At 38.7% G+C, this 23,109-nt stretch overlaps 1 protein-coding gene across 1 annotated transcript; it reads right to left on the reverse strand.

The window, feature by feature from the left end:
- Nucleotides 1-87: 87 nt before the first annotated feature.
- Nucleotides 88-22,885, reverse strand: tmf1 (TATA element modulatory factor 1). The gene is made up of 17 exons (XM_007256427.4): nt 22,298-22,885; nt 19,889-21,279; nt 17,565-17,668; nt 14,853-14,979; nt 13,461-13,566; nt 11,046-11,188; nt 10,447-10,613; nt 9,241-9,397; nt 8,903-8,995; nt 7,851-8,007; nt 7,469-7,661; nt 6,849-6,918; nt 6,231-6,323; nt 5,915-6,037; nt 4,708-4,860; nt 4,421-4,546; nt 88-3,683 (listed from the first exon to the last, which is right to left on the reverse strand). Exons 1-17 carry the CDS (start codon nt 22,437-22,439, stop codon nt 3,543-3,545), a joined length of 3,486 nt encoding a protein of 1,161 aa, XP_007256489.3. The 5' UTR covers nt 22,440-22,885; the 3' UTR covers nt 88-3,542.
- Nucleotides 22,886-23,109: the final 224 nt, after the last annotated feature.

Raw genomic sequence — 23,109 nt, forward strand, 5'->3', positions numbered from 1 at the left:
AAAAGTGGACATTTGCTTGGAAAGACCCAAATATGTGGTGTGAAAAAAAAAAAGGACATGAGAAGGAATGAGTCAAAAAGTCTTCGATAGTCGATATTTCTCATTTTATTTACACATTTACACAGAAACTGCAAATGAAAAGGAAGATTTCCACAACTGGACAGGAAATAAAAAATGGAGTTGCAATGGAGCTGAATTCACTTAAGTTGTTTTAGTTCAGTCTGGTTTCAGTTTGGTGTCTCCAATTTGCTTCTTTTGCTTTACAGTCTAGACTCACTAAACATTTTTTTTATTTTAGGAACACCTCCACATCTAGTAATTCAGGAGGACATGGTGGTGTAATGGTGTGGTGAATGATTTTTGAGACTTAAAGGCCAGTTAACACCAATTTTATACTAAATGCCTCAAGCTATTTAAGAATTTTCCTACCCTACACCAAGCTTTCCACTCTGACTCTGAATACAGTAGAACCTAACTAGGACCTTCGTGTTGGAAATTCACAGTGACAACGTGACCCAGAACATATTATATAAGAAATCATCACGTCATCATGGACCAGAATCTTGATCTTGAGATAAATAATTTATGCTCATCATATTTTGTATTCGTCTTTTTTATTGGGGAAAGAGTTTCTTACTAAATTACTATGAATGCAGGGATATGCAGAGAATTGAAATATCAAATTTTGTGGCCTCATTTGTTTTGTGCAGTTTTGATATTTAATTTAGTTGTAGTAATTTTATACATTTAGTTGTCATGTTCCATTTTGTTTTACATTGCTCTCGAATTAACTTTGCGTGAATATGTAGGTATAAATGGGTTTTTGAAGGCTATTCTTCAAGAATACATTGATTTGGTTTGTATTCTATAAAAGTGGGTCGTAACTGGTAATGGTAATGACCATGAGAAAATGTGGGTCCTGGGCTGAGACATGTTGAGAACCCCTGTTTTAGGGTTTAAGAGTGTGTTTAGGGTTTTTAAGTTTTTTAAAAATCCCTGTTTTAGGGTTCAATGGATAGCTGGACAGAACAGGGCACAGCCTTTGGACCTATTTGGACTTGAAGTGTAAAGACTCCCTTAGTTTACTATACTGGACTATACTAGATTTTTGAGCCGTCTCAGCAGATATACTGCACTGACCAGAAACAAAAACCAAACATCTATTCTAGATTACAGACTAGGGTTATTAGAACCTATTGGTAAACCTTCGACCATAGAAATAAAAGCATAAATGACATGTTGAAGCAACATCTAGCTTGCTTTGTTTAATTACGTGTGTGGCGCAGTGGATGACATCACCGCCTGCTTATGAGCTACCACATCATGTGAGAGACTGGGGTTCAATTCCTGGTCTGGGTGACTAAACTGTGATACACCATTAAGAGTCCTTGGGCAAGACTCCCAACACTACATTGGCCCAACTCTGTAATGGAAGTAACCTTGTAAGTCACTCTGGAAAAGAGCGTCAGCGAAATGACTTAAATGTAAATGTAATGTTTGTGTTGTGTTTCACTTAAAAGTTTGAGAACCACCGCCATAGAAGTATCACTTTTGGCTTCATAAAGAAAATTAGCATCACTAAAAAGAAACTACTGTAGCACTATAGTTTTTAAGAAGAGTGTAGTGTGGTGTTGCAGAGTTAAAACAGGGTATGCCATTTTATGTCTCCAATTATCCTCCAGGCAAACTATAGAAGCAAACTACAGACACCAAACATGCCTTAATCTTTGGAGTTAGTTGAAACATTTACATACCACTTGATTTTCCAATGAATTCTACACTATAATATAATTTTCCTATACAATATAACCTTGGTTTATTGATTATTGCAACAAATTATCATATATTTTAGCTCTCTGTAGGTGAGATGAGCTCCTAATGAAGTGTACGAAAGGTCTGGTACCGCTTCTATCTATTTGTTGTATTCAGTTTCCACAGAATTGGAAGTAAAGCTCAGCACAAAAAAAAAAAAAACAGCAGAGAATAGTTCAGAGTTTAGTGCAAATAACTGCCAACTATTGGGTTTAATTTTCTGGATTTAACATGTATCCCTTTTTTTTGGAGATTTGTGTCCCCCTAAGGTTAATAATACTGAGATTTTTCCATTTGTGTTTTGGTAAGATACTACATTTCAAATGTTTGAGTTTAGAAAAGTTCTCCACAAAAAAAAAGCAACCAGAGACTCAACGCATTTACATGCACTTCATTATCTGGTTAATCCAGATTTTTCTGAGAATTTTGGTAATCAGATATTGGGAAAACTTTACATGAGTTTACATGAGTCAGGCAATATTTCCGGATTTTTGTTTTTGCAACCAGCCAATAATCTCATAGAATTAGACGTGACATAAAACAATTTCAGTTTTAGTTTCAGCTCTGAAGGTGTTGAACGATACTTTATCAGATTTTTTTTTTCTCTCTAGTCTAAAGCCCTATCCACACAGGATTAGTTTCTCAGGGGGACGTCTGTGTAAAATATTTCACACTTTTACACAGTGATAAAACTCTTGCATCTGGAATGCATTTGAAAATACAGGAGGACCAAGGTTTTTTTTTGTTGTTTTCTAGGTCACATGACATCAAGTTCAGTAGCTCCTCCATTTTCACTCACAGTTATGTTTTTACATGGATCTCCGCAGAAACGCAAGGCCAAAGTGTAATTAAGGTGCGAAGCAGTGGACTAATAGCTATTTTATTAAACGAGAGGTGATGAAACTCAGAGATGTGCGTCTGGACGGGACTAAAATTAACGGAGGACCACTGAGTTCAGCGAAAAACAGTAGACAATTCAGTCTGTAATTTCCTCAGAGGATGTCTAAGAAAAACACATACATGGTCGTTCTGGACGGAAATAAAATCACAGAGGACCCCCCATAAAAGAGAAAATTACCCAGGACCCCCTGAGAAACTAATTCCGTCCAGTTAGAGCTTAAAAAGTCGTTAAGGAGTATACTGTTCACATTTTTGACTAACTGCAATAATCCGATTATGAACCGATTTTGGACTGCATGTATGAGCAGTAAAGTATGAACAGAAACAGTGTGTTTATTCGCTCATTAAATATTTTAATAATATTTTACTTTAAAATACTTTACGAGTCCAGATTTCTCAGAAACTCTTATGTCACACGAGTAGCTCACCAAAAATAAGCCCACACTAACAGACAGTTATTTATTTGTTCGTAAGTCAAGTCTACTGATTATCTTTTAAAGAAAATCACATTTAAAGTGTCAGATTCAACAACCCCAAAAAGGAATCACTTCATAAATAGCTATAAGGAGAGTATATACACACATATATACAGTATATATATACCCCATGGTGAAACTACATGAGCACAGAGGAGAAAAATATGTATAATTAAATCCTGGATGGACGATGAGTCTCTTGCACATCACAAACCTTCTGCTTTCTCCCACTGAAAGAGAGTTTTTTTTCTACAGTAAATGCACTTGGCGTCCTGTCATCTGTCACTGAGACAGCATGTGTGTGTGTGTGTGTGTATGAGAGTGAGGTGTGTGTGTGAGAGAAAGAGTGCCAGTCTATTTCTGGTTTTTGAGAAGCTCGTCGATCTGAGTCTTGTACATGTTCTTGACGTCCTCCAGGTCGAGCCGCAGCTCCTCAGCCTCCTCTGCTTTCTCTCCGTACATCTGCAGGATGGTGTTGTGCCTCTGTTCCAGATCCTGAAGACAGTGTGAACACAAATGCACTTTTAAGATCCTCTTTATCACTATCAATAGAAGGATTAGTATTAATAATGATTAGGTTACAGCTTAGAGATGGAAAATCGATAGGGATAAAAATGAATAGGACTGACACAAATTTGTATTTTCACATAATTTAGTTTACTAGTAAATAAAAATAAAATAGTTAGATAATACTACAGAGTCCTTGAAGAGACACAGTCTGTTTTTTCCAAATAAAAGTGACATGGTTTATTTTATTTTAGATAAAAAGCTGGTTAGGACCTGATACTACATGGTGAGCACCAGATACCATGTGGTGAGCATCTGATACTACATGGTGAGCACCAGATACCATGTGGTGAGCTCCGAATACTTTGTGATAAGCTCCTACTACTATCAGGTGCAGAGCAGATGCTATGTGGTATGCACCCATTACCCATATGATGGTGTGCACTGAATATCATGCAATGAGTGCAGTGAGCATAAGATACCATGCGATTAGCAGATACCATGCGGTGAGCACCCAAAATTATCAAGTCCGCACCAGATAATATGAGGTGAGCACCATATACCGTGACTATAATTATTTATAGTTACATTTTAAATGATATATAGCCATAATGTCTAAATATTTGTTTTCTTTTTAGCACTTCACGATTTTAAACAGCTTTTGTGGACATTTTTGACATTTTATTCGAACTAGTAGGTCACTAGTAGGCTAGTAATGAACTCACTTTGAGCTGCACTTTGAGTCTGGGAATCTCCTTAACTTTGTCCTCCATCTCGTCGTTCTGATTGGTCAGCCGGACCAGTTCTTCTGCCATTACCGCACGGCTCCTCTCTAGACTGGAGATTTCCAGCTATACATAAAAATATGAAGTGAATTAGTACTGAAACATTTTTTACATTTGGGTAGTTCCAAAATGTACACTTCCAAACTGTGAGAAAATCAGGTAAAATTAGAAACCAAATGAATAATAAAACAAAATACTGGTGTACAGTTGTTGTAGGTGTAGATTACCTGGAGTTGCGCAATCTCTCCCTCCCGCAGTTTGAGCTGGGACTGCAGGTTCTCGATGATGCTGGAGCCTCCAGTCAGGCGTGCTGCCTCATACAGGCTGCTCCCACTCAGAGACATGGTCATCGTACCAAACGAGTGGTCCAGGCAGTCTTCCTGTGGCCACAGAATAGCAAAGAACTTAAACATTGCCACATTGAGACTTGACTTGAGACTTAACTTAGTGACTTTCAACTTAATATTCTACTAATTAACTACTTAATCACTGGTGTTAAATATTGAAAAGACATTATATTTGGTGATTTGAACAGGATTGCAACTAGGCGACTTGCAACTAGGCGACTTGCAACTAGGCGACTTGCAACTAGGCGACTTGCAACTAGGCGACTTGCAACTAGGCGACTTGCAACTAGGCGACTTGCAACTAGGCGACTTGCAACTAGGCGACTGGCAACTAGGCGACTGGCGACTGGCAACTAGGCGACTGGCAACTAGGCGACTGGCAACTAGGCGACTGGCAACTAGGCGACTGGCGACTGGCAACTAGGCGACTGGCAACTAGGCGACTGGCAACTAGGCGACTTGCAACTAGGCGACTTGCAACTAGGCGACTTGCAACTAGGCGACTTGCAACTAGGCGACTTGCAACTAGGCGACTTGCAACTAGGCGACTTGCAACTAGGCGACTTGCAACTAGGCGACTTGCAACTAGGCGACTTGCAACTAGGCGACTGGCAACTAGGCGACTGGCAACTAGGCGACTGGCAACTAGGCGACTGGCAACTAGGCGACTGGCAACTAGGCGACTGGCAACTAGGCGACTTGCAACTAGGCGACTTGCAACTAGGCGACTTGCAACTAGGCGACTTGCAACTAGGCGACTTGCAACTAGGCGACTTGCAACTAGGCGACTTGCAACTAGGCGACTTGCAACTAGGCGACTTGCAACTAGGCGACTTGCAACTAGGCGACTTGCAACTAGGCGACTTGCAACTAGGCGACTTGAAACATAGTTACTTGAAACATAGTTACTTGAAACATAGTGACTTGAAACATAGTGACTTGAAACATAGTGACTTGAAACATAGTGACTTGCAACTAAGCGACTGGTTCTTACATCTGGAATCTAAAATTTACTAACTTTACATTTTTTTTCAAACATGTTCTTTTGATGTTTGAGGTTCCATCCTGTAAAACCCATCTGACTGACCTGAGAGAGCATTGAGGTGTGCAGCCCACCCTGGTCAGCCCCGCTGATAGAGCTGGAGCGAGAGAGAGATGGGGTGGAGGATGGAGGAGCCTCGCCTACAGACACACTTAGAGCCTTGCGCTCCTAAAAAACACAAAATACAGAAAGACTTGTATGCAATATTATGTAAAATTTATATTAATAATCTCATGCACTATACAAATCAGACCTTGCTTTTAGTTTAAAATACAGACATTATGAATACTGTATTAAACACAGTCCTCAAGAACTGCAAATTCCTATGTTGGCCTGCATAGTAGCACTTCTAATCACCAACCTTTTCCTTTAGGGCCTCTTGTGCAAGGTAGCATTTCTTCTTCTCCTGCTCCACCTTCATTTTCTCCATCTCAAGTTGGTTGGTGAGCAGCAGCTGATGGAGAATCAGAAGTGGGAGTTTGTGTGCATATGTGGATGCAATATGCAATATTGACCCAGAAATTTCTCTCCTGAAAATTTTTACTAATGCTGACTTTAGAAATAAATATGCTCTAAAACTGAAATTATGCTAATTACAAGTAAATGGAAATCAGATGCTCTTATACCTATTGGTATGTTATTTTCTGAACTCAAGAGTAAAACTTATCAATTAAAGAATAACACTTAAGTATTTTATAAACCCTGGCAGCCATTTATTGACTATATCAAGGACTATTTTTTAGATTGAAAATATACAGACTTAATTATATGTAACTGCTCTCCCTCCCTCCCCCAACTTTTTATTATTATTATTATTATTATTATTATTATTATTATTATTATTATTATTATTTTAGTATTATTGTTGTTTCTATTTCTTTTTCTCACTTTAATGTATGCTCATCATATGATTTTATTTGTATTATGTTTATAAACTTTAACATTTACATAAACTAACTCTTAAAAAAAAAAGAGGTACCTTCTCTTTTCTGGACTCTTCTTGGGCTCGCGTATGTTCTCCTCTAAGATTCTCTAGTTCCACATGTTCCCTACACACATAAAAAGATAACTAGATAAGCAATGACACAGATTTCAGACACTTAATTAAACTCTAATTCTGCATATCCTGTAGGGGTGGGACAAAACATTGATATTGTGATGTATTGTATCGATATTTTAATATATTGTTGTTGTTTTTTGCAATACATTTTCGATATGTGGCATAAAAAATATCAAGATTTTATTCAAACACGGGTGCTTTAAGTCCCTGAGACTCGCTCCCTCAATTTGACTTACTAAAGTTACTCAAGATGGTGGCTCTAATCAAATCTGTGGTGAAGAATATTGGTTGTTAAATTCTGTGAATCCGACACCAATAAATCCATAAATCCATACATTTGCTTATTTAGGAGTATTGTATCTTCTTCAGTAACACAAATGCTGTGACGTATCTCAGAAACACAGTATCTTGTCGTAATGATATCATATCATGAGATGCCCTGTGCTTCCCACCCCTAATATCCTGCTGCGTAATGAATTGCACAAACATGCCAATCTGACTGTTGCAATCCATTATGAAGAACACTGATCTTTCAGTACCTGCTGCTGTCATCCTCCAGCTTCTCCCGCCGAGCTCTCTCAGCATCCAGCTGGCCCTGCAGACGCCCTTTCTCCTGACGCAGTAAGGAATTCTGCGACTCCAGCGAGGCAAGCTGAGCCTTGATGGCGAGGAGCTCCTCGGTTGCTGAGCGCTCCTTCTCCACAGCAACAGCCAACTGGGCCTGAGCCTCAGCTGCTCCACCCAGAAAAGGCAGAGAGGAAGGTAGAGACAGACAGTTCGGGGGAAAAGTGTGGGAAAAAAAGTTAGGTGGAGAAGAGATGTGGGGGGGGGGACATACAGTAACTGGTCCATTTTTTTAATAATTACAGAAAAAGAGAAAATAAACTCTTTTAAACTGCATATTTACGTGGCTGTTCTCACCTAAACGGTCCGAGAGGTTCTTTTCAAGTTTTTCCCAGGATGCCGTCTGGGCTCCCAGATTAGCCTGCAGGTTCTCGATCTGCCGGAGGAGAGGCCTGGTCGCAGAGGTAACACTCTGACTCAGCTCCTGGTTCCTGGTTTCTGCCCCCTGCAACCTCTGTAACAGGGAAAGAACACAAAGATTACTGTTAAATAATGCATTAGTGTTAACCATTAAACTTCCAAGTGGAATCCATCCGGGAAAACCACAGTATGACCTTGGCCACCGTGCTGCAGCTCAGTTGTAGCGCATCTTCTATTTATCACATACTCAGAGAGTTCTTTGCCTTGAAGTTGTATTTTGAATATTCAGTGGCCAGTATGAGAGAACTAAACCCAAAACAGCAAATTTAGGAAGAAATTCAATAGGTTAAGGGCAAGGGAGTAAGTTGGGATCTCTGACCCTTTAGTGAGCAACTAGGAGTTTGGTGTGTGCGCCCACTGTGGACCTCTACCTCGCTCTGCCTCCAGTCTTTTTTTATATCAACAAGCATAGCCTGCAGTATGAACAGCTAGCTACCTTTTCACTGCATGCAAGTAATACAGTTTAAATTTGCTAGTATTCATGGCATAATTTCAGCTCTTTGGATGAGTTTCCCATGAACACCCATTTTGTGATAACCCAAAAAATGTAAACGAAGTACTTCCCTACCCTACTTCAGCCTGGCAATGTAAATCCAGCCTGTGATAAAGTACTGTGATATAAAGAGGTTTGTCCCATCTTTCTTTGTGCATTTGTTTTTTTTTTTGGGAATGTGTTGACTTACTTTAGGGAATAGATGTACAGTATTTTAACAAATGATATTTCATTCTGTTCTGGTTCATACAGAAATAAAGCCAAAGTGAATATTAAAAATACATCCACAGATGAAACCATAATGGTGAGCACCACTGAAGACTTTTTTTCTTGTTTTGAATGAATGGTGCACTGAAATGCTTTGGCTGACGAAGTGCCGAGCTTAAAACACCACAGGCCTTCTGGTTAGGAAAGGGCAGCAGTGCCACTGAGTTACCTGCTGGAGTTCACTGATCTCTTCACGCAGGTAATCCTCTTTTCTGGCCTGCTGCTGTTCAGCTCTCTGCAGAGCTAGCCTCAGGTCCGCCACCTGAAACCACAGGCACGACAGGAAATGAGTGAGACTGCTGAAGAAGCACTCTACAAACATCAGGACTGCTATTCATGGACACGTATTATGAAGTCATGCTGTCGGTGGGGATTGTTCCAGACCAGCTGTTATGTAATATTTTGAAATGAATACCAGTAAGCATGTCAATGAATAGGCTACTATTTCAACTGAACAGCTGGTTATAGTGACGTGGCCAAGCCGGTGAGGCCAAGACAAAGAATTACCTGATTGGCCAGAGCCTCCTGCTGAAGGCGGGACTCCTCCTGGGCTTGTTCCAGCGCCAGGCTGAGCTCCTCCTTGGCCTGAACTTCCCGGCTCACAGCCAACTCCTGGGCTTCACTGGCTTTCGTGGCGTTGGCCTTATGCAGCTCTGCAAGCTCCCTAAACAAGCACACACACAGGGCAATGTAAAAATGACAGTTTTATTCTGGATTATGACTAAGGTAGGCTAACAGGGTGGGAGGAGTCATTATGAGCTCAGCGTTTGTGCAGAAAAAAAAAACAAATGATGCAATATCTGAGATCATTTGCTAATACTGAGGTGTTTGTGTTCCACCTTAAATCAGAGCTTTTTAGCTCAACACTAACAGAATCATATTCATATCTGACCTTGAACCATACATGAAGAACCCTGTTTACACCTGGCCATGCACAAAAAATGCATCTCTGGTTAGTGAGGGATGGACTAGGCAAATTCTCTATTTAGTAGTAGTAGTAGTAGTAGTAGTAGCAGCATGGTGTAGTGGTTCAGTAGCTCTACCTCGCTCTACCTCCAGCCTTGTTATATCATACAAGCGTGAAGAGCTCCCTCTGTTGCTGCATGTAAGTAATGCAGTTCGAGTTTGCTGTTATTTCGAGTTTGCCAAAATAGTGTAAACAATTTATCGTACAGCACCATGTGAATGAAGTGGAAAAATTTGGGTCCAGTGCAAAATTGTGATTTTCTAACTCCCTTCCCTACAGTTTCTCTATGCCCACAGTAACGTGTACAATAGCTAATGCACATAAATAATGAGCTAATAAACGATGCTGTTGGTTTCATTGGTTTAGCCTCCCATTAATTCAGTAAGATAAAACACATAAAAAATGGAAACTACGAAATTGTATGAGCAAAAATAAAACTTCAATTGTATTTTCAGTTTGTAGCATTTTTATGAGATGGATTTAAGATTTTCTTTCCCCTGATATTTTATGCCTTTTTGTGATCAAATATTTGCTATTTTAAGTAGAATGAACTATAGGGTTACGTAACGGAGACATAACATAAGAAAGAAACATAGAAAGAGAAAACAATCATATCTTTCACCTTGCATCCCCTGTCCCTACAGTTCCACCCTATAATTTTATGCCTTTTTTTTTTTTTTAGAATACCCTAAGCACCAAAACAATGAAAGTGTGTCTGCTCATGTAAACCCAGTTTGTGTATTTACTTATAACAGCTGTCCAAGGTGGCCTGTAGGCTGCGGTTCTTCTCCTGGAGCTCCTCGTTTTGAGTCTGCACTCTGCTCAGATCTTTCTCCTGACGCTCCACCACAGAGTTCAGCTTCTTAATGTTCTCTCTGTGCTGCTTCTCCAGCTCCTCCTTTCCATCCAGCACCTGCACACAAGTGCACAATTAACCGTGTACTAAATTAAACCATTACACAATTATTATTGAGGCTGTAGACCTACATCCATGTTGGATTCAAACTGAATTGAACCCATCAGACGCTGTTTGGACGTCCAAACTTGGTCACTTTCATTGCTACAGTATGATCAGAATTAACGGTCACTGTATGGGCCCCAAAATGGGACCCTGAGGGATGCCACAAGAAATGCTAAACACACTAGTTATCAAATAATTCACAATAGTTTTTGCATTAGAAATGTTTATAGATTGTAAAATTGTTTGTATATTCAACCTAGGATTCAAAGGTTAAAATTAATAAACGTTTCATTGGGTAAAAGTAATACAGGTCCAGTAAGAGCTTGGACGTATCTAGTCATATACTACTATAAACAATGCTACAGGTTCCTGTCATTCTCTGACCTGCTGCAGCTGCTTAAGCTCCTCCTCCTGCTCCTTAAGCTTTTTGGACTGTTTGGTGATCTTCGTGTCACTGTCCTTCTCCTTCACCCTCAACTTCTTGATGATGTTGGAATGCTGGAGCTGCTGCTTAGAGAGTTTCTCTCCTGATGGGGAAATAAAAAACATCATTTAGATAACAATGCTTATCTCTCTTTCACACTCACACTCACACTCACACACACACACACACTCACACACACACTCACACACACACTCACACACACACTCACACACACACTCACACACACACTCACACACACACTCACACACACACTCACACACACACTCACACACACACTCACACACACACTCACACACACACACACAGGGCTTATCACAATGCCTGGAAATCAACTTTTATGACATAAACAGGGAAAAGCTGTACACAAGAGATAATATAAATCAATAACTTCTCTGCCCTGATAAAATATAGTACAATATAGTCTAAAACAAGTTTGATTTTTCAAATATTTTTGTTAGAATGGGTTGCTCAACTAAACTTTTATCATCTTAACAAATCTTTTATCATAATGTGACACATTGTAACTGCATTATTGTATTTCTCTTACTAATAGATGTTCCTAAATAGGTCTGGGAATCACTGGGTATCTTATATGATATGAAGACTGAGACTCTTCAAAGAGCACTTACTCTCCTAACAACTCTAAAAAACAAACTACTTCTAACCTCATTTCCTTCTTCTCCTCCTTTCCTCCTCTATCCTACTACTCCCCTTTGGCCTTCTTTAGGCCAGTGTCAAAAAATGTTTTTGCCTTGAACTAATGAAAAAAAATATTTGTAAGTCGCTTTGGATAAAAGCGTCCACCAGGGGCGCATATGGAAATTTTGAACTGGGGGGGACCAAGCTGTAAAATCATATATATATATATATATATATATATATATATATATATATATATGCTACAATATAAGTCATAGTAAGTCATATTTATGAGATAAAAAGTCATCTCATAATTATGATTTTCTATCTCATAATTATGACTTTCTATCTCATAATTATGACTTAGTATCTCATAATTATGACTTAGTATCTCATAATTATGACTTTCTATCTCATAAATATGACTTTTATCTCATAAATATGACTTTTATCTCATAAATATGACTTACTATCTCATAATTATGACTTTTTTATCTCATAATTATGACTTACTATGTCATAATTATGACTTAGTATCTCATAATTATGACTTAGTATCTCATAATTATGACTTACTATCTCATAATTATGACTTACTATCTCATAATTATGACTTACTATCCCATAATTATGACTTTTCTATCTCATAATTATGACTTAGTTGAGGACGTTTTTTTTTTCTTCAGGTGGCGGAAATGGGCTTCCATACATAGTAGAGGGCTAACCGTGAGGGTCATGTCTTTCAGTACAGAGATTTTTCTTAGAACTCCTGGTAAGTAGGTCACACACTCTAAGAATGCTCCAGAAAGCCAGCAATGACATTTACTGTATTCTCAACATCAGGACTTTGACCCACCCTAGAAATTAGGTTGTCAAAGTTTATTGCTTGTTATTCATAATCAAACAATGATATCAGAAAGGGTTGCTATTGTGTGCTATTAGCATCCTGACCAACTTTCACATGCAAGGGTCTCTGTGAGCCTGTTTACACCTGGCATTTTCCTCCCATTGTCTCCCAATTTACCTGAATATCCCTCATCAACAGTGATACCACATACACATATGATACACATATACAGATTCAAGTGAAGTCAGCCATCGCCTCTTTTCGAACAGCTGCTGATGCAACATGGCCGAGTAGCATCACAGTGCTAACTCTCGGAGAAAAGCGCAGCGACTCGGTTCTGATACATCAGCTCACAGACGCAGCCTTGTGCTAATTGACATCACCCTAAAAGTGATGAGGGGAAAGAAAGAGCTCCATCTATCCACCCAGATAGAACAAGGCCAATTGAACTCTCTCAGGGCTTCAGCAGCTAATGGCAAGATACATGACCGGGATTTGAACCAGCAATCTCCCGATCATAGCGGCAGCACTTTTAGACCCCTGGCCGATTGGATAGGGTTTTTTCTGCACTATTGCAATATTAAATATTGATGCTGAAATGACAGCCTGTAATGTGCAGCCCCAGTTTGGATTTTACTTTGCTTTACTTAACTTTGTATAAACAGCCAGGTGTATACAGTACATCCCCAACGTGCATTGTGATCAGATCACTTAAAACACATGTAAAGGCATTTATAGATGGAGATGGACTGTTAGCATGTCAGTCTATAGGTGCATTAAAAAGTCAAATAACCTACATTTTTTTAATGTATTCATTACAGAGAATCAACTGCATATTTAGTACTTTTGTTGAGTGGAGTGTGCTTACCTTCCTCTAGAAGGCCTCTGATCTGTTCCTCCTTGTCTTTAATCAGCTCTAGGGTTTCACTGGAGTTGAACCTCGTTGACAGGTCTTCTCGAAGGCCTTTGATTTCCTGAAGAAATGACACGTGACATGAACAATCAAGAGAACTGGATAATGTTTACACATGGTTTCCTTCACTTGTGTCTTGGAACAGGATGTATTTCTAGGAGCATAACCTCCATAAAGCTGTGTAAAAAATTAAACCCTTGATGAATAGAGCACTCATGTACAGGCCTTGATCATAACAATGTAGCAAAAGGTCATGTGCACTCTTTCTTTCAGGCTATATGCTTTATTTTTCCTAAACATATATAGGAAAAATGAGCTTGGTGCATAGTGACAACAGGCTCAAGTTCATGTTTACTACAGGGAGTCCTATTATATTGGCAATACATTAAAAAGTTTAATTCTAGTGGCAAAAACTATTAAAAGGTGCTCATTAGTGATGGTGCGATTCTACTTATATTTTACTATAAACTGAAAAACAGAATACACTACAATACTGATATCAAAGACCTGAGTATCAGACAACACTGGCTCGATATTTTCTTGTTTGTAATTAAAGACCTTTACTTAAAGCCACATTATGTGAGAAATGGTATTTCTTTAATTGACGCTATTTGTTCCAACAATAAAGAACACTATAAACTGAGGGACAAAAAACTGTCCCTAAAAGTGAAAGCGGCATGTTGGCTTGAGGTGGTAGAGTCAGATTTCATATTTATTTATCCAAATACGACTGAAATATGGCTTTGCCGTGTTACGCAAATTGATGCAAGTCTTTGTCGAGTGGTCCAGCTGTCTAAAATGCTGCCACTATGATCAGGAGTTCGCTGGTTCGAATCCTGGTTATGCAGCTTGCCATCAGCTGCCAGAGCCCTGAGAGAGAACAATTGCCCTCGCTCTCTTTGGTTGGGTAGATGGCGCTCTTTTGGCTCATCACTTCCAGGGTGATGTCAGTCAGCACAATGTGAGCTGATGTATCAGAACCGAGTCGCTGCGCTTTCCTCCGAGAGCGCTGTGATGCTACTTGGCAATGCTACATCAGCAGCTGTTTGAAAATAGGCAAAGTGTTGTCTTTTCACTAGTGCATAGGGGGATATACAATAGGTGGACAACTGGACTAGCTAAATTGGGAGAAAATGGGAGAGGAGGTGCTCAAACTACACTTGATGGGTAGAAACAAACAGCTAACATTACAGCATATTACATCACACAGTGGTGGTGAGGGTGTGGCTTCTGTTTTTAGGATAGAATTTTGTACAGAATTGCATCAAATTCATTCTTTTTAGCTCAATTAAGCTCAATATGCCATCTGTGGTGATGCCAAAAACAGAAGAAAACACTTTTTCTCACCTTCTTGGCGATGTCCCTCTCTTTGCAGGCGAGCTGAGCTTTCCTTTCGGCTTCTGCGATTCGCTGTGTGAACTCGTCTTTCAGGGACTGCACGCTGGAGGTCTCCTCCTTCAGGCTTATCACCTCACTATGGGGGTACATTTATTTAATCATTTTAGTGTTAGTCACTTTACAACCAAACCGGATCTATTAGACAAGACAAGACAAAACAAGACAAGACATGGTATAGATGAAATTTAGCCTCAAAAAAGATAGCATCCAAAGTCTGAATTTGTTGATTCTGACATAATTCCAAATATTATATCGTATACAATATATAGTGACACAGAAATATCATGATATTAAAAATCCATATCGTGATAATAGAGATTGTTCTGTCTTAAAAGTAGTCTATTATTTACTGTGTAGCTTTAGGTGTATTTATTGTATAATTGTTTTAGTTTGCAGTTTATATGCATGCACTAAATATTCTGCAATATTTTTTTCTGCATTATATTATTTTATGCCATATTATTTATTTTGTCACATTATGTTTATGCTGTTATACTATTATACTATATTCCTGAAATTTATTAATTATTTTTCTGTTTTGCTATATCGGCAAGTATATCGTTATCGCAAAAATACCCTGAAATATCGTGATATTATTTTAGAGCCATATTGCCCACACCTAATTCCGATACATAAAATATTCTGTAGGTAATATATACATTATGTTGGCTTATGTCAGCTTCATAGTGTGAATGGTCTTATAAAATTGTGCTGCTCTTTAAAATCTTACCAAAATGAATTGCTCAAGATCGTTGCTACTACTACTAGCTTTAATCATTTATAAGTAATTTTTAAGTTAATACCATATTTTACAGACTATAAGGCACACTATCCATAAACGGCTATTTTCTGGTCTATTTTCATACATAAGGCTCACTGGGTTATAAGGAGCATTATGTGACACCAGTAAGGAACAGGGGTTTTTCCATGTTTTTCTTCTAATTCAGTAGCTTAACTGAAACTCCTGTATTAAGCTGTACATCAGTGGAGTGGCTTTACTGGTAATATTCATACACAAGGTGCACCAGTTTATAAGGCAACCTGGCGATTTTTGTGCCTTATAGTGTGAACGGTAAAAAAATAATAATAATATATATATATATATATATATATATATATATATATATATATATATATATATATATATATATATATATATATATATAATACTGCGATAATTCTACAATTTTCAATGAAACATTTTTGGTTATAGCACTCAGTCCCTCTGTAAATACTTTCCTCATTGTGTAAGTGAATGAACACAATGTATTCTTAAAACATACTATTGTTTATGTAGTCAAATAACTCCACCCTATTCATTCAGTAACAGAATAATAGAGAAGAACTGAGCAACTGAGCAACTCAAAAACCAAGCACCAAAGAAAAAAAGCTGTGTCTGTCTTTCATGCAACTTATCATTAATTCATCATAAACAAGGTCAAATAATTTTGAGGTCATCCAGCCTACTACTACAAACTTATTTCTGCTTTAAGAGAGAAGCACAGTGTCACACAATATCAGAAGCCAACATAAACAAGTCTATTTAGGAATAATTAGCGAGTGTAAGGCGACATTATTGGTGTGAAACCCTGTACGACTGCACTTTGTACTCTTTATATTTTTAGCTCAACAACAAGAGGGTTGAAAAAAAAACAAGAAAGACTGAAAAACAAGCAGCATTCCCCAGCCATTCTCTTAGCACAATACTACACAGAACAATAACACATCTTACATTACAGTGAGTTATTGGGCCTGTCGCTTACTGTTTTGTGAACAGACGTTTTTCTCGCTCAGTTAACACAAGCTAAACAACAGTATGTTAAACAGTCTTTAACTTCAGTTATTTAAACTCTTTAAGGTTCATACAGTACAAGTCAAAATTTGGACACAGCTTCTCATTTCATGTATTATATACAATGTAAACTTAATACTGAAGATTATATTAAAGCTATACAGGAACACATGCTGAATTGTTTAGTAAACAACCAGTGTTAAAAAAACCAGAATATGTTTTATACTTTAGATTCTTCTAAGTAGCACATTTATCTTTGAGGACAGATCTGCAGACTCTTGGTGAGATTTTAATTTTAGTGTCTTCATGAGGGAGAGTCACCTGGAATAGTTTTCTCGCAATCTTGGAGTAAGGAGTTCCTGGAGGTGCTGAATAATAGTTACTGCTTTTCCACGCTGTGAAGCTCCAGCCTATCCCAATTTACCTCAAATCATCATCTCAGTTGATCATGTTTAGATCAGGAGATTTTGGAGGACAATCCTTTTTTTTTTTACTGTTTACTACGTAATTCCATGCCCTTTTAATATTAATTGCTTATGTAGAAAATAAATAAAATGAACAAATAAAGAAAAACATTAAACTTTTGACTGGTACTGTATGTCAACATGTGCAAGGTTGTCCTTTAATTTTCCAGTCGTGGTGCTTTAGAACACTTTTTCCTCAGCCTAAGTAAATATTTTGACTGCCACACCTATTTCTGTGCCAGTTTTTGCCATTACACCCACTCCAGGAACACACACACACAGCTAAACACTCAAGTGGATCAAATTCGTTTCAGCGAAACACTTGATACATTCATTTTAAAGCAAAGAAGAGGTGAAAACGCTAAATCACCAATATGTCACCATAAAAGACCGCAGGCTACTCACTCTTTGAGGTTATCACACTCCTCCTCTAGACGGGCCTTGTCCTTGCTGACGGTCAGCAGCTGAGCTTCTCTTTTCTCCAGTCTGCTCGTGAGCTCGCTAATAACCTGAAGCAAACAAAACACATCAATAAACAAGCTAGTTACTAGGCCTATCATGATCATTACAATAATGATATATCATATAATGTATGGACATAGCCTCAATCATTGTTGAAATCTTAGGCAAAGAAAGGAGCAGATCTGTTCCCTTTATTTAAAACAGTATTATTTATCAGTTATTTTAGCTTTTTTATGTAGAATATTTTCGTGAAATATTTATAATCCAATGCATGAATATTCCAAACAAATAAAAGTTCAATGTTCTTTGAAATGTTTCACTTGTATTATAAAGCTATTATATTGTCATTATATTTTATTTGCACAAAATCATCCTCTAAACAGAATCACAACAATATTGTTCTTAACAAGACTTTCTGGAACAATATATCGTCTAAACAAAAAAGAATCTAATCCATCTAATCTACTACACTATGTCAAAAACACATGTCTTGCCACATGCAGCGTTTATTTCTTCAAGTATTTTATTTATTTCATACACAATATATTGTTTGGGGTGTACCAGAACATAAATGACACTGTTAACTCATGGCTTTGACCTTACAGTTTGGTGCAGAAAAGACAAGGACTACGATATAATAGGGGACAGAGGGGCTGAAAACATAAGACTAATCAATTTTCTATTCATTTCATTTGAACAGACAGTTGTACAAGCTAGCAGTAGCAGGGTTGTGGGGAGTTGGGGTGAGGTGACAAACAAGAACACAGTTACTGTAGCAATGCTTCACTTTCAACACACTCTACAATACAATAAATAATATAATATATAATACAATATAAAATATGATATATTTTTGTCCATTTAAAACATATTCCAAATAGCCTAAAACATTCTAATCATGAATCTAGAATCGTGAATTGAACCAAAGAGTGCATTGTTACTCTCCTAGATACATTCTAGCTGCATTCTGAGAACTGACGCAACAGACGATTAAGCCTAGTATTAAACTAAAGAGCCTTTTGAATGTAGATTTCCCATAAACAGAAAAATACAGTGCACGACTTGGCTTAATTTCTGTCTGGGAAACCAACCCTAAGTGTTTTACTGCCACAGAAAGCTTTATGCAAGCACACAAAGGAAAATGCAAATGCAGATGCCAATGTACGGCCAACCTTGCGCAAACACTCTGGTTATAAAACTGTAAAAATGTTCTGCATTAAAACTCAATGGCCATTCTAAATGTACTGTGGCATTTGAACATTTAACACTTATGCCACTATTATATTCTGTGGTAAATAAATATATTCAGAACCCTCTGAATTAAAAGATCGTTTAAGAGTTGTAATTAGAATAATGTCAGCTTTTAGCTAATGCTACATCGCATTTAATGGGATGTCCTAGCACAGCAGCTCACAATGTGAGGGGACTCGTTTTGGTGCAACCCAGCTGATGCAACTTATGAACTAATTGCCCTTGCTGAGGCAAGCTGGGTGTGTTAAAGCAGGAAATCACTAAAAATGGACATTGTTTTTCCAGAACCAGGTTTAAAAGCTGTAGCTTTTCCAGTGTAGCTGAGATGAGTGCTGCTAGCATGTTTAGGCTGGCTGTTCTACACGGTACTCTATCAGTGTGGGCACTAATTATACTGAGCAACTAGTGCTGTGCGATATGACGATAAATATCGTGGGGACGATAAAAAATTTGTCTATCGTGCTACTTACCTTCTATCGTCCCTATAGTTTCTACAGTAATTTCATCAATTATTCATGCAAATATATAAAGTAGGCTCCAGGAAATAGTCTGTGATGTAGTCATCTGTTTTTTAATACTATTTTTATTTTATATAAAGCTATGGTATGATAAGCACCATAATCACCATAAGTAACCAAGTATTCCTGGTAAAGAAAATGAACAAAATAACGAAAACTGAAAGTGAAAGTTCTCCTTAACTGAATTTAATAAAAACAGTAATTAAAAGAAAAAACTAAAACAAACTGAAATTACAGATTGAATATCCTCATTTTCATGTTTGTTAATTTATTTATAATTTATTTATATAAATGTGGTATATCATGATATATATCGTTATCGTGATATTAAAAAATTCCATATCGTGATATATGATTTTTCCCATATCGCCCAGCACTATGAGCAACCACCTTGATTATACTGACAGACCAGCTACACCATCAAGGAATTGCATGATTTATGTGTGAGTAAAAGTTTAAAGCCAAAACTAAAACAACTAACAAACAAAAAACTCTGACCTTTTGAAGCTCCAGTAGTTCACAGCTTGAGGTTCCTTTTTGCTCCTCGGTTATGGGCGGGGTCAGGGCTTCATCTGGGTCAGTTCTTAAGTTAGACAGGGTCAGATTTGAGCCAGACTCTTGCTCCACCTCCTGTAATTCTTCTGTCTGGTCACAATTTACCGGTGTTGCACTGCGGCCGCTTTCCTCCATATCATTCTCCTCCAGTGTTTGGTCCTTTAAAGAGTCTGTCAATGCTAACTCGGCCTCTTCCTGCTCCTGATTGGTCGGTGGTGACAGTAGGGCAGGGGAAACAGGGGTGGGCCCGGCGGTGACCGATGCCAGTGTGCGATTTCCGGGAATCTCGTCATCCGAGTTGACCTCGCTGACACTGCGGCTGTCCAGCGACTGGACGCTAAAGGAGTCAATGCGTTCGAATGCATCTGAAGAAGACCCGCAGCTTTCCGTCAGCTTTGGGTAGTCGTCCAGACGGGGGAAATCACCGCAGGCTGAGGCAGACAGCAGCTGGAAGGAGCCTTGCATCAAATGCAGGCCTGCTTTAGCTTCAGCTGTTTCCTGTCTTGAGCTAGCTGAACTCTCGCTGATTACGCTTTCATGGTCCAGCACCTCAATATCACTGGTAGTGGAGGTACCAGAGGAGAAAGCGCTAACTGGAGGGGATGGGGTGTCACTCTGACGATCTTCTGCTTTAGGGTCTTTGGAGTCCAACATAATGTCTTTGGGCGGGCCTGAAAGAGTTTTGACTGGGCTTTTTGGCCCTGTAGGACCAGAATTACCAGTGTTTTCCACTGGTCCTGTCTCTATAGGCGATGGTGCATCCACTTGCGGGACCTCCAAAGTTAGCCTGGAATCCTCAGTCTCCTCACACTCCTCAGATTCTTCAGTTTTGTTCTCAACTTGCTCCGGTTCAGTCATTAGCTCTTGAGCAATCAATGGCTCAAGAACAACAGACTCTTCCAGTTGTGGAATACTAGCTGAAAGTGATTGCTGTGGTACACTAACTGGTGGCGGCTCTAGTTCTTTCAGTATGACCTCCACCAGCTTGGTCTCTTCTGGTCCCATGCCGTCACATGTATCCGATTCTGGCTGAGAAAGTATGGTAGAGTCCACATCGTCTTTGCCAGCAGGTATTATCTCTTCGTCAGCTTTCTCCTGTATTCGAGGGTAAGATTTGGTCGGAGCCACAGACACCACCAGAGGCTTTTGGACTGTCTGGATGTCTCCAGGGGACAGGAAGGCACTGAAGAAGCTTTCGGATTCGTCAACCACAGTGCGAGTGACAGGCTTGGTGATGGCCTCTGACGAGGCGGGAAGAGTCGTTGGGCATTCCTCTGTGGGGGAATCCCACTGATTCCTTCCCCATCCTGTGGACACAGGGTTGCTGGGTAAATCTGAAAATAAACAAGAAGAGACATCAAGTCTTGGGTTTAATGTAGACATTTGAAAGTAGACTTTTGTTCAATAATACCACCCTCCTTCTGACGTCCAACCATCTGCATCTCACTGCTATCAGAGACACTCTGCTCAGAACAATCAGCTCTCTCACTGGGTGATGTATGGGTTTAGGGGCATAAACTGAACTGAGGGTGGAGTCTGCTAAAATCAGGGGTTTATTTAGCCTTTAAAGCTAAAGTAAGGCTTACAGAAAGAACAGCTATCACATAGGGGGTGTGCCATATCTTATTGTACACAATAACATCGCCATTTTTTTTAATTCGTGAACAATATTATACCCTGAAATATCGTTCCATATCACCCATCCCTAATTATCACATCAGAGTTCTACTTTTTTTGCTGTTTTAGCAAAAAATAAATCCTCACTGTTCTCATTCCACATTATATATCTACTAGAGACGGATTATATCTGTCCAGAATAATGTATTTTACTTTAATCCTGGATATATGGATATATCTGGAGTGCATTATTAGTATTATGACATGCTGGATCATTGTTTTCTATTAGAAATCTGATAAAATTATTGTATTTTTTTATATCTCAGTTAGAAGTTTGCCATAACATATCATATGCAACCATAAAATCAAAATTTCATTTTGTTGCAGTAGTGTATTCTTAAAAATATATAAAATTAAATATCATGATATTATTTTAGAGCCTTATCTGCCACCCCTAGTGTCACCTGAGTAAACATGCCACACTGTGTTTTGCTGGCAAAGTCAACAGCTCAGTTCCTAGTTATGACTTCATGATCAGAAGCATCCCACTAATGATAGATGATAAAGCAAAAGGGCTTACAAAACAGTATGAAGGTGCAGGTGGGCCTCCAATAAAATACTGAAAATAGAGAAACTTTGTCTTGTTCTGTGTTATTCTAGTTAGCCAGGTTAGCTAAGCTAACCAACTCTCCAGAAGGTGGACATAAACAGCTGATTAGCTGTTTTATTACTCACCGGTTAGGTGTGATGTAGGTGTAATGCCCTCTCCCCACTGGTCCTCTTCTTTTATATCCAGAACTCGGTCGATGGATTTCTGAGCAGTGGTCAGAGCTTGCTTAGCAAAGCTGGACAGCTGGGAGGCGTTAAACCAGCTCATATTTACCCTCTACCAGCCAGCTAGCTAACCAGCTGTGTTTCCTTTAGCAGGGAAAGAGCGATAATTCAGATTATTAGCATTGGTTCACTATCCTAGCTAACTTCTATTATTGCCACTTTTAGCCTGTTTAGTTAGTTAGTTAGTTGGTTAGTTAGCTAGTTAGTTAGCTAGCCGGCTAATGTTATTAGCCCGCTAGCTAGCTAACTAGCTTTCTGGCCAACAAACAGTACTCAATACAGCGCTCCATACTGACGAACCCCATACCTAAAAAAAAACCTCAACCGAGTAAAAACAACGTAAAAAACTAAAACAGCCCGCTGCCATTCCTCCTAACCCTACATCTCGCTAATTTCTCCAAGCGTCCTCCGGCTCTGTTTACCAAATTTAGCCTAAAATCTCCCCTCCGCCGAGCTGACGGCGCTTCTTCCTGTCCACGTAGCACTGATCCGCCGCGTCACGCTCTCAGGCCCCGTCCAGTGAATAAAAAAAAAAAAGAAATGAACAAAGCAATTATTTATTTAATTTTCTTTTATTATTATTATTGACGTGATTTCCAACTTCTAAAAAGAATTAGGCATTTTTAATAACTTCTTTTATATGCATTCGAACCGAAATAATGACCTAAAATATTCAAAATAAAAAAAAATCCCTTGAGGCAACTGTATTTGTA

Source organism: Astyanax mexicanus, chromosome 24 (genome assembly GCF_023375975.1).
Source record: "Astyanax mexicanus isolate ESR-SI-001 chromosome 24, AstMex3_surface, whole genome shotgun sequence".
NCBI classification, from domain to species: domain Eukaryota; kingdom Metazoa; phylum Chordata; class Actinopteri; order Characiformes; family Acestrorhamphidae; genus Astyanax; species Astyanax mexicanus.